The sequence below is a fragment of the Malurus melanocephalus genome, unplaced genomic scaffold (assembly GCF_030028575.1).
Source record: "Malurus melanocephalus ecotype Western Australia unplaced genomic scaffold, MMel_1.1 scaffold_355, whole genome shotgun sequence".
Taxonomy (NCBI): Eukaryota; Metazoa; Chordata; class Aves; order Passeriformes; family Maluridae; genus Malurus; species Malurus melanocephalus.
In genome coordinates this window covers 536,659-549,441 of record NW_026623587.1, presented here as the reverse complement: position 1 = coordinate 549,441, position 12,783 = coordinate 536,659, and the positions used below count along the sequence as shown (strand labels likewise).

The 12,783-nt window shown below is 49.8% G+C and overlaps 1 protein-coding gene across 14 annotated transcripts in view; it reads right to left on the bottom strand.

The window, feature by feature from the left end:
• The window catches only part of LOC130580701 (histone-lysine N-methyltransferase EHMT1-like), a 121,943-nt gene that overhangs the window by 57,888 nt on the left and 51,272 nt on the right, over positions 1-12,783 (bottom strand). For 11 of the 14 annotated variants that reach the window (XM_057378359.1, XM_057378360.1, XM_057378364.1 and 8 more), the window contains one exon: positions 8,315-8,402. In XM_057378359.1, the coding sequence (XP_057234342.1) occupies positions 8,315-8,402 (88 nt within the window). Of the gene's footprint in view, positions 1-4,760; positions 4,783-8,314; positions 8,403-11,146; positions 11,168-12,783 lie in introns of those variants that run through there. The other 3 variants (XM_057378365.1, XM_057378371.1, XM_057378368.1) reach the window with 3 other exon arrangements.

Genomic DNA, 12,783 nt, shown 5'->3' with positions numbered 1-12,783 from the left:
AGTAACTGCATTACGCCAGAAAGCATCACAGGCTTCATGAAAAATCCATGATGCTAAAATTCACATACACACACTTATTCCACTTATTGTGAAATGCAATCTGATTGACTGTGGAAGTGGCATCAATTCCCTATAAACAGGCAGCAGMCTTCCACACCTGTGTGAGTAGAGATTTCATGAAACAAAGAAATGGAACTTCATAGCAGAGACCAAGGGCTGATAGGAACAGAGGCCATGTCCTCCTCCAGCCTCCAACAAGTCTGAGACACCACAGGCGATCCTTCCCTTTCTTTGGGGGAAAATCCCCTCCATYCTCCCTTTCCCATATTAAAACAAATCCATGAACAGTTTGGAATGGCATTTGGAATGTTTTCTACCAACTGAGCTCCTGCAAGAAGAATCACTTCATCATCGCAGGGTCCAATCTGAACTCCAAATTGAGGAGCTCCCCATGGAGAGCCAGTTCATGTCAGGAGCTGCATCACTTAATTTGTGTGGCCACGTGGAGCACTGGAAGCAGTGGGGAATTTGGGGCAAAAACTGGGGAACTGGGGAAAAATTTGTGGAATTGGGAGCAAAAATGAGGGAATTCAGGGCAACCCTCCTTCCCTCCTCTCCTTCTCCCTCTCGACCAGATGCCAGTGCATTCCTCAAAGAGGACACCTTGAGGAGGAACCAGGAAATCCTGGAATCCATCTGCACCTTCTCCAGCTGCCCTTCCAAGGTATCCTGTGGTGGATGGACCGTGCCCGTTCCCACTTGGATCTGTGCCCCAAATCCCCCAAAATTCCCAAAAATCCCCAGTTTTCCAGGATGAGCAGCAGAGGCTGAAATTCCTGGGTGCCCTCATCTCCCTGTGCCAATCCCAGGACGTTTCCCAGGATTCTCTGGAAGTTTTGTGCCACCAGCACAGGTTTGGTTTTCCCAACCAAAACACTGGGGCTGGTAACAGGAAATCAGGAATTGCCATCACTACAGCTCCACTGGGGCTCCATGTGCTCCATCCCCGTGTGCCAGGACACGTCTCAGCAAGGCTCAGGTTCACCAGGGGCACCTGCACAGCACTGAACAGGCACAACTCAACACAAATCAACACCTTTGCTGAACTCTAACCCACAGACAGGGATGGCAACACAAACCAGAGCCAGCAGGAGCCTCACAAGGAGAATACGGAATAAAACAGCCCACAGAAGCTCTTCAACAGCTCCAGACACCTAAAGAAACGTTCCTTCCTGACGTGACCTTTTCATCTCCCCTTTTTCATTCCCCCGAAAAAAAGCTTCACTGAAAACCTGCTAAAATCCTCATTTCAAACACACCTCGTGGCAGTGAGTTCTCCCCTTGAAAATGCTGTTCAGCAGCTTTTCCACTCTTGTGCTGCAAGTGCAAGGGAATTATAAAACTAAAGTTGGTACTTCTCTAAAACTTTGTGACTTTACAGCATTCATCCGTTCTAAGTAGGCCAAAAGGAAGTTTTCTTCACATACAGTTTTCCCTCCAACTCGCTCTTTAATCTACAACCATGCTTACTTTAATTAAAAAGAAATAAAGGGTACAAAGTTCTAGCCTGCATCCATGAAGTGTAACCTTTTTAATTAGCAGCATCCCAGCCTTTTCAGAGCTCCGTTATGCCTCCCCCATGCCAGATGCAGCAGGAAAAGCTGCTCCTGTGGACATCAACACTGCCTGAATCCCCATCCAAGCTTGGATTTATTTAAACCCAGCAAAGTGTAGGACAGGTAACATGGTCAAGAGACTGACTGGTGGTGTTTGAGGCTGACACCAGGTTGGCACAAACTTTAGTAAAAACATGAACTTTAGGGGTTGTTGCTACATTTTAGCAACACAAGGAATTYAAGACTCAAGAAGTTGGGCTATTTCATTATCCCAGTGACTCCACATGGCAAAGAATACTAATAAAAAATAAGTTTAAATCCCCCCTCTGAATGAACAACTCCCTGAGAGCTCTGCAGAGCTCCCAGCCCTCCCCAGGCTCAAGCAGAAGGGTCAGGCTCCAGTTTTCTTCTCAGAACATCACAGTCATCCAAAACTGAATTAAAATTCCCCTGAAGAACACAGATTCTTATGAAAGTAGGGGAGAAGCTGAGACAGAATGAGACCACCTCATCTCATTTTAGGTGTCTAAARGGCATCTCAGACTCCAGGGTGTCCCTAAGCCACTGCTTCAACCAAGGGAGAGAAACCAACAGCTYAAAAGCAGCACAGGCTGACTTCAGACATCTTTGGAGGAATTCATCCCTGCCTGGACCAWGTCTAGCCTGCCTGCTGCCATGCCTAAGCAGAAATGAGCTGGACCAAATCAGAATTAGAATGATCATTTAAAAATAACCCTAAATTAGGCAAAATTAAACCCACCTCTCTGCTGCTCTCCCAGCCCAGACACCGGTTCCTCATGGCTGTCTTTGCCTGCTGGGGTTTCCAGCCCTTTCAGCAGAGCCAGAGCTGGCTCCAGTCCTGCCCTTGAGCTCGCCAGAGCTCAGTCCAGCCTGCCAAAACTGAGCTGTGGGCAGAGGCTGTCTAACAGATGTGTTCCTGTCCCCATCAGCCATCCTGGCCACACCAGAGGGGACACAACCACCTCCAAGGGGACCCAAGGGGATGAGCACCCATCAGAAAATTCCCACCTGGGGCATGCCAGTTTTCAGCTAAAATTCAGTGTTATTGTGACAATGCTCTGAAAAAAAAAAATAAATGGATTTTTTAAATTTGCAGTTCACTGCTCAATGAAACAAAATAAGAAAAACATGYAAATGTTAGGAGCCCTTGTGCTCCAGGCCAAACTGCAGCCAGCATGAATTCTAAGAGAAGAGAGAGTGAAAAAGAATAAAAAAAGAAATTAAAAAATATTCCACAAGCAAATGCACTATTATCTGATCTGGAAGTTTTACACATTTTTTCTGAGCATCTTGGTGCTGAGCACTGGGAGAGGCTAGACCCTCACTGCCCAGGGGATTTTCCATGCATTTCCAGAGCCCCCARCACAGAGCCCAGAGGCTTCAGCTGCTACAAGGAAAAGATTTAATCAAAGACAGAGCTTGAATGAACTTAGCTTAAATGGACTAAGCAAAGACAGAGCTTAAAGGAAAAGCTCAGTATTTGGAAGTGCAGCCCAGGAAGTGCACACAGCTGTATTTGCAAACACACATCTCACAGAYGTTCTACCTTAACCACTTTGCAGATCATCTTTAAAACACCACAGACACCACAGCCTTTGATTCAATACCCAACTGGACRATGGTGAGAAATGCACCTGCTTGTAATCCCTGTGTTACAGCAGCTCCCTCCCCTCTTCCTCCTCTGGGTCAAACAAACAAAGGAAACTGCCAAGCAGAGAAAAGCCCAGCTGACATCAGAAGGATGAAGACATTGGGGCTGAAACCACACAGATTAGGGARAGGTGGCAGCTGGAGACCCTAAATCCATAAGGAAGGAAAGCATCCCATCCATCACAGAAGGGTGGAAGGGGCCCTGAGCAACCTGACCCAGTGGGTGGCATTGCTGCCCAYGGCAGGAGCTGGATCTGGATCATCTTTAAGGTCCCTTCCAACACAAACCAGTCTGGGATTCTGTGRCTGAAGCCACCAAGCAGAGCGTTTTGAAGCCAAGAAAKGCAGACAAATGKGTTTTCAGGCAAAAGTTCCTCTCTGGGTGAGTTATTGATGGTTTCTTTCCCCCAAGCCCTTGTGAAGATGGGTGGTGTCCATGTGTTTCCAGCTCACAGATGTCACTCCTCCCTGGAGCACTGTGACCCTGCCCACCAAGACTCCAAACAGGAAAAGGAAAATAGAAACAATCAACTTCTGCTGTGAGTGCTCAACACTGAGGTTACACAGGTCAGGTTGACGGGGTTCAGACGTGGCCAGGGGGCTGGGAATGCTGSTGAGGGCTCAGAGAATCCCAGAACAGCGGGGAGATCATCCAGTCCAAACCCCTGCCAAGATCATCCAGGTGACACAGGGMCATGTCCAGGGGGTTTGGATTGTCTCCAGAGAGGGAGACTCCACACCCTCCCTGGGCACCTGTTCCAGGGCTCTTTTGAYCTTCCTTGTGCTGATGTGGAACTCCTTGTGTTTTAGTTTGTGGCCAYTGCCCCTGTCCTGTCACTGGCCCCACTGAACAGAGCCTGGCACCCTCCTCTAACACCCCTGGAGATATTTCTGTGCATTAATCAGATCCACTGAGTCTTCTCCTCTCCAGACTAACCAGGCCCAGCTCCTGCAGTCTCCCCACACATGACAGATGCTCCAGACCCCTTATAATCTTTGTGCCTTCTGCTGGAGCCCTTCCAGCAGCTCCTTRCCTTTCTTGAACCACAGAGACCAGAACTGAACCTGAAACTCCAGAGGAGGACGAGGGGAATGATCACTTCCCCTGACCTGCCCACTGCCCCCCAGGATCCCCCTGGTCCTCCTGACCCTGAGGTCACACTTTTAGCTTTTGCAGTTGAATTATCTCAATAGCTCTATGCCTTAGAGCAGGTTAACAGCCTCCAGGAACTGATTTATTCCCCTGCCATGGCATGGGGCTGTGGTGTCACAGCACAAGGCCCCGAGTCCAGCTGTGCCCCAGGGATGCTCCTGGGCTGCCACAGCCACATCCTTCCCAGAGCAAGGGTCCCAAATGCAGGGAGCACTCAGGTGCACAGCTGGGTGAACATCTACAATCCTGCAGCATCCCTTTGCTCTGCCTGGTCTCCTGCTGGCAGCCTCAGCAGGGCAGATGATCCCAGTGCCAAGTACCTGAGGAGGGCAGATGAGTCCYTCCCTCTTTTCAAGCTGCCATCCCTGCACCTGGGAATGCAGAGGCTGCAGCTGCTCAGTGGGAACAGCACTTTTTGTGCTCACAGCAGCTTCCTACCTGCAAGAAGAGGGAGGAAAAAGGGGGGAAAAGGGCCCTGCAGGAGTTTAAACCCCTGAGAGTCTCTCAAAGCAGTGTGAAGTTTATCTGAGAGTAGTGACTGTGCAGGTCTCACCCAGCACCATGGCTCTTGTAAAGCAGCTGCCATGGGCAAAGGCTCCGAAACACCCAGCTAATGGAGAACTTCACTCCCAACACCCATTCCTGCTCCTTCAGACCACTGCTTTACTGGAACTTTCCAGCCCTGGGCTTGGGGAATCAGAAAGGAGTGGTTTGCCTTGAAAGGTCAAGGGAGACGCAAAGCTGGGAGTGAAGCACATGAGGAGAGCTGAACTCACTTGCAATTCTCGCAAAGAAACCACTTCTTAATAGTTTCTCTCTGAGTCAGACTAAAGACAATATGGCCTAATAAAAGGTTTTTTCCACTCATCTCCCATCTCCCTGCCCCCTTCCCCATCCTGTCAAAGGGAAATATGGACCTAAGCTCACACCCACATGTAAAACKGAACTGGAACATTTCCCACGGACAACAAAACAGCCTCATCCACAGCTTTCATCTATCCATGTTGAGCAATTTTACACAGAAAGGGACACTGAGCCCAGTGAGCAACTTCCACAAGCTGGGACTCACCCCCACAACTGGAAATGAAAGTGCTGGAACAMGCAAAGACCTTGTTCCWACAAACACATGTTAGAGTTCAATTRTTTCTCTGTATCAGGACAAAGGCAGAAGAGGAGAGGCCAGCAGGGAACCACAGGGTTCTGAAATACCTACGTCTGGAGGAACAGAGAACAGAATACCATAGCTACCCACCCAAAGGCCTCCCACCTTCAGGAGGCTCCCTGAAAGCACCCACCCCATCCCAAACACCAACAACCCACCCCAGCTACTGAGCTGGCCCAAAGGACAGGCTGGCAGGCTGAGGACCACCAGAAAATGGTCCACTGCCTCAAACCAGCACATTAATGCAGGCCAGGTTGGATGGGGCTTGGAGCAGCCTGATTTAGTGAAAGGTGTCCCTGCCCATGGCAGGGGGTGGAATGAGATGGGATTTACAGTCCCTTCAACCCAAAYCAGTCTGTGATTCTGTGATTATGAACTGGTGCAGCTCAGCTGCTCCCACTAGAGCAGGACCTTCCCTGCAACAGGAGATCTTCTGGAGATGTTCAGCAGTGCTGGAGCCAGGCAGTGCACATGGGCACCACTGCTCTGGTGCCAACAGGCCTCGCTCRGGGTCAGAGCCCAAGCTTCAAGCTSCCCGAATCTCCTGTCTTATCTCAGACTCAGGCAAAGCACAAGTCYGTACACAGAGGTGTAACTGGTACAAGGCCACTGAGAGGCAGCAGTGGAGCTGTGGGATGTGCTGACACAATTCCAACAGGGATCTGACCTACCCTCAACATCAGCAACTTTCTAAGCTGGGGGGGGGGGAGTGAAAAGAGGGGAGAACACAGCAATTCACACTAAATCTTTAGCCTAAACARCACCTTTAGTCAGCCTTTGGATCTGCAGCTTCAGGCTTCTGAAAGTTTAGATTTAGGTTCAGGTTGGCTGCCAAGGGGGTTTCCCAAAGGAAACACAATCCAGAGCAGGTTCAGTCACACCCTGCAGGCCATGGCTCCCATCAAACACACCCTCAGCAGCCAAATGAAACCAGTCTGTGCCACTGACAAGGATATGAAACAGTACCATCCTCCTCACCAGAGGAAAATGACTGCTTGAGCAAACTGAAAGAGAGAAAGCTGAGCCTTCAGGATACTTTTCCAGTCCACACAACCCAGCTCCATCCCTGAGCYAGGAAAATGGGCTCAAAGAAACTATTCCATGCCATCTTGCAAGTCTGCTGGAATGATTTCATGCTCATGCAACAGTCAAAAATGTGCATTCTGTGCCAGCACTAAACACTRTTATTAACAGGCTTTTGGGACATGAACCAATGTTCTGGTGGTGATGATCCTCCAAGGAGCCCAGCTGGGGAGCCAAGGGCAGGAGGGACAATGGCCCAGCAGAGCAGCACACACACCACTGTCTGTGACATGTGCTGTGCCTGGGGAGGGAGGGAAGGACACATTCTGAACATTCCAGAAGGACAGAGCCTACACAGTTCACAGTTCACATCACAGGGAAAGAACCCTCCTTTCCCTGCTAACAGAGCTGGACAATACCTGGAGTGGCTGGAATTTGAGCACCTTGTGAAGCCTCAAGGTGGTTCCTGCACAGGGAAGGCTCTCAGGGTCCTTCTGACACAGCACTTGCTCCAAGTCAAAATCAGTTAAGGCATCTGAGGCACAGAAACCTCTTCTCCCACCCTCCTTTTGGATTTTTTACCTCCACAGACTCTTGACACYTTCAGATCAACCAAGAGTTGCACAAACAAGCTAAACAAGGCAAGGGCTCAAAGTCAGTCTCCCCCAGGGCAGCACCTCTCACTGACATCTCCTGACACCTCAGACATTTTCTGTGCTCTGCCCAGACCAGAGGTCCCTCTGCCACCAGCCCTGGCAGCAGGATTCCTTTGCTCCCAGTTAAYATCCAAGCACCTGACACAGAATTCAGCATTTCTGCCTGTTCTGAGCTTTACTTTCTAACTAGAGCAGCTTGACAAAACATCATGCTGGACARAAGAGAAAGGAAAAGCAATGCCGTCCTCACACACAACTGAATTAAATCCAAAATTTTGCTACTAGATAAAAGTAGGGATTTCGATGGGGCCAGTTCAGTGCTTTCCTAATACCTATTATGGAAAGCAGAACAAAAATACACCAAATCCCTGAACAGCTATGAGGAGTAACTAGTCCAGGAATAATAAAACCATGGGAAGAAAGGAGGGAGTTGGGGGAAAGATAAAGGGTGGTGGGTTTTTTCTGTAATCTCACTGACACATTTATTAAGCCCTTAGATTTGTGTGCATGTAACTCACAGACAACCCTGCAGGAAAAGACAAATGAAYCTGTGTTGCATCCTGCACTGTAAAAGCTGCAGAACCCACACAGGAGCCATGAGGTGTGGGGTATCTGACTTCTCCAGCCTCTCTGCAGCCATAGGGGCTGCTCTGCAGCAACAGAGAAACCCACAGCAAGACAGAAAGTCAACGTTCCTGGAGGCAGGAAAAGGTCMGTGTAGGGAGGGATCAGAGTTCAGCTAAAACTGGGCACACACAGGAAGTTCAAAGTAACACCTGTGCACTTCACACTGAAGAGGTGAAAATTAAATCTCCTCCTTCAGGACTATGGTGAGGGATGGACAGAAAAGCAAATTTGCATCTTCTGTGGAAGAGCCCTGCTGAGAATAAACACAGGGGAAGGGAGCCTCTGTTTGTGGGAGCACACCTGAGCTGCTGGGGGCACTGAGCACATCTCCAAGCCCCCAGTTTTGTCCCCATCACGTGCCCACCTCAGGAGCCAGGTGTGACCCTCAAGCAGGGCAGGTGCTCACCTTCCTCTTTGTTGTTGGTGATGTCTTTCAGCAGCTCAGTCTTCATGCAGCCGTCTTTCCTTGGCTCTCCCTTACTCAGCACTGCTCGCTATGGTGGAGGGGGAGAAAAAACAGAAGCATCAGGGTTGAGTTCAGTGTCCAGACACACGTTGCATTCAGAAGAAGAGACAATCATGGACACATCCTGTTTACAGCACGGGCAAACCTCCCTGTGCAAAACAAGGCTGCCAGGAAGCTGCCACCAAGGCACAGGTCACGGATAAAACACGGCAAGGCTGGCCCCGGCTGACAGCCCCGGGAGCACAGGGGCTCCAGGCKGCGCCCAGGGCTGGCACCTCCCAGCTCTGCCTTGGAGGCAGCCAGACAGATTTTCCCAGTGCAACGTGCCTGGGAATGCAGCTGAGTCTGTCTCAGTAAAAGGCATCTCCAGGAGGTGACTCTGACTCTCCCAAAACTTTTTAGGCTTAGGGTGGGGGAGGTAAATCTATCAGACTTCTCATTAGAACCTCATTTATCAACATTCCCAGCCCATGTGCTTTTGGTGGCTTGGTTGGGTTTTTTTTTGTAGTTCATTCAAATGAACATCCAAAATGCAAACCATCAGTCAGCTACAGCTARCTCCTCATTCATAACATCCATGTTTATTAAAGCTAATGAGCTCTATTTTTAATTCTATAGAGAGTAATTTTTCTTTTTCTCCCCTTTAAAAAAAATATGTAAAAAGGGAACACCTGCTCATCTCCTCTGCCTTTCACACGCCTGGAGTCACATTGTTAGCTCAGGTTTGCAGCCTTAATACCTACTCTTTCTATTTTGAAGTAGCAACACCAAAAAAAAAAAAAAATCCAACTACCAAAATAAAACAGAACAAAAATGGTATTTAAAAAACCCAAAACCTAGAAGGGGTCTTTGTCCCAGCTGTGTTTAGGGAGAGAACTGGCAGGGAGGCAGAGATGGGGARTGCCCTGCAGGGCTGGAGGTCGGTGCCGGGTTCAGCAGCACAAGCATGAGCCCAGGTCAAGCCAAGTGCTGTAGGCCAGCAGGGGAAGCAGATGGTGCCTGCAGCAAATCACAAGGTTTAAAGCAGACCGAGCGATAAAGAAAGAAAAACAACCTGCCCACCTCCCTTGGAGCCAGTGAGGGGGATGAGGCACACACRGAGCCCGGTGTGGCAGCCCCCAAAGCTTCCCAGGGCAGCTCGCCCGTGCCATGGGCCACTGTCCAGGGCTGGCAGGGAAAAGGGCCCTGGTGCTGCTGTKGCTGTCACCAGCCACCCTGACAGCTTTGTGAACTCTTAGTGCAATGGCCTGTGCTGGCAGCCCCCAGCCCTGCTTAGGGCTCATCCAGCCCCAGATCCCTGCAGGATCACCCTGTGCTGAGCCYAAATGGCACCAGCAGCAAAGAGACACACACTAAGGGAAGGAGGGAGACACATTCCTGAGAAAGCCTCCACCTGCCAGGCCTGAAGCTCAGGGCACTGCCAGGATGGCTCCTGCAGCCCAGGACAGAGGCTGTGGGTGGCTGCCTGGCCCTGCCTGTCCCCAGCCTGCCCCAAGCACAAGCAGACAACAAACCCAGCCACATCTCGGTCATCTCAGCACCAGGAACTTGAACTCCAAACACAAACACCTGATTGAGGTCTCCAGTCACAGACCAAAAAGCAGCTGTGAGCATCAGAAAGCTCAGCTAAACCCAGCCTGAAACACAACCTACCTTCAGCAGACACAGGCCAACAGCTTCCACTGAGAAATGATCATAAAACACAGCCCAAAGTCTGAACACAGACCAGCTGCTTTATTAATTTATTTGCTAAGSCAGTAATATCAATCCTTGCTACAAACATGGGCTTGTAAACCCTACCTCTCCTCTAGCCAGACCTCTTGTAAACTGGGAATAACCTGRGTTTTTCTCATGGATTAGCCTGCTGCAAGACTTGAGCAAAGCCAGCTCGGAGTGCTCGAGGGCACCCCTGGCTCCCACCACAGCCAGGGGCACCCAGGCCCTTGCCACAGGCACAGCAGCAAATAAAGAGTCTCAGTCAGTCGAACAGGGACCAGTTTGTTTTCCCAACCTTTGTTGCAACAAGGAGAGGTCTTGATATTCCTGCTGCTACACTGACTCATACAAGCAGCCCCAGGATTTCCAGGGGCCATTCTTACCCAACTGAGCCTAAGTTTTTCTGCATTTTCTAAGCAGTTTCCCCACTCCACACATCATCCACGTTCCCCCTTCCACAGAGGTGTTGCTGCAGCTCACCCATGAACAAAAGCCACGGCAGGAACCTTGGAGTCAATGAGACCTTGACCACTGGCCCTCCTTGCTGCAGTCACCAGGAGCTCGGAGCTGCCTGGGTCCTGCCCAGCTCTCAGAGCAGAATTCCCAACTCCAAGAGAGAAACCATCGCTTTTGTCCTTTAGAGTACAAAAGCTGGGTGCCAAGGCAAGTCTGGCTGAGGTGGCATCTCACAGGCTCTCCTGCTTCCTATCCCAGAGACAAATCCCTCACCAGCAAAGGCAACAACAACTTCCCAATAAAAACTTGGCATCGAAGTAGAAAATAAAATAATAATTAAAAAAAAAAAGAAAAAGAAAATAGGAAGAAAAGCCAACTGTGAATTTTGAAGCATTTGGAGCAGAAGGAAGCTAGAGGAAACCCCTGCAGAGCGCTCGAAGCCTCATCCCCCCAGGCCAGCGCTCTCCCATCCTTGCTCCATCAGCACCCAGCAGATATGCCCAGCACCGAGGGGCACCCACGGGGCACCCACAGCACCATTCATTCCCACCCAGCTCCACCCAGCCAACTTAGCACCAACTTCACCGCAAGTGCCAATACCTCCAGCTTTTGTGTGTGTGTGTGTGTGTGTGTGTTGGGTTTCTTTGCCCTCCCCTCCCTTAAATCCAGAGCAAACTTCCCTTTCTGCTCACCCTCCCCATGCCCCATCCGTCCGCTCCCGATTGGCAGGGAAATCCTATACCCACCCTCCCCGCCGAGAAATGTCTGCTCTTGCAGCAGTCCCAACAAAGCCAACTGCCAAGCACACGCTGCTTCACAATAAAAGTCTCACTCGCTCCATTTCTTTTTTTTCCTCCTTTCCCCCTTYCCCGCAGCCGTCTGCCTCCATTCCCTCGCCCACCCCAGACTGATTATTAACCATCCGTGGCTGGAGAACCTCCATAAAGAGCACACACCACCAACCACGAAGCGTTCTTGCCCCCCCCCCAACCCTTAATTTTTTAGGTTTCAAAGGGTAGTAAAAATTAGAGCATCTGAAGAAAGACCGATTGGGTCTTTGAAAGGGCTTTAAGAGCCATGAGGAGCCAAGCAGAGGAGATACTGCTGGTTTAGGTTTTTGCTTTCTGCCTCTGTTTACAAGAAAACAAGCTTCCTCTCCTCCATGAGATCTTTGGAGGGGATGGAAGACAGGTCAGACCGGCCAAGGAAAGGCTCTGCAGCATTTCCAAACACATGATGGCTACAAACTACAGTGGTGCCTTTAAAATAAAAAAAAACCAAAAAACAAAAAGCAAAAAAAGCCCACCAAAAAAAAAAGGAAAGAAAGAAGAGGAAAAGAACAAAGCTGGGAAACACAGAAAGAGCTTTCGCAGCCTCCTCTCCTTGGCATTTTCATCAGCCATCCGGGTGCCCTTCACAAAGGTCCAAACAGGTTTTAGAGGCAAAGACAACACATGCACAGCAAAACTCCAACATATTGCAGCTTACCAAGCCCAAGGGAGCAGAGTTACATCATGAGGCCGAGCTCCCTGCTCTCCCGGCAGCCCGGGAAGGAGCGCAGGCTGAGGTGCCAAGATGTCTACCTTCACCAGGGTCTTTTTTTTTTTTTTTTTTTTTTTTTTTTTTTTTTTTTTTTTTTTTTTTTTTAAAAATCAACGGTCTGGGAGCCCGAGGCTCGGCAGCAGCGTTCCTGAGAGCAGAGCTGTGCACACACAGCAGGGCCATCTGGAAGAGGGCTGGGAGCAGGAGACCCCTCCAAGAGCCTGTTCCCATCCGGGGCAGAGCATGCACCAACACCTCTGCGGGATGGACAGCACTGATCCTGCCTGGAATCCTCCAGCTGCGAGGTGYCACCGACCCCTCCGAGGTGACACCAGACCCTACCGAGGACACAGCCCCAGGGAAAGCTCCCACTAACCAGGAAAATGAGGGCTGCAGCAACGCTGGAGCAAGGCAGAGAGAAACCTCTCAACAAATGATGCAACCCCAGCAGCAGCACATTCTTGTTCACTCATTTTTTCCTTCCTTCTCCTAAAAAAAAATAAAAATAACACAGCCCAAAMCAGCCTGCTCATAATAACCTTTGCCTTGAAGAGAAGACAAACATTTTGTAGTTAATTATATAGGAAGTAATGATTAAGAGAATGTTTGTAGAAAGAGAGTGTTTCTTTTGTAGGCACGGGGGAGGCTGCTCATTTCAGATCTCGGCACTGCTCAGGTCCTGCTGTGCTTGGGCA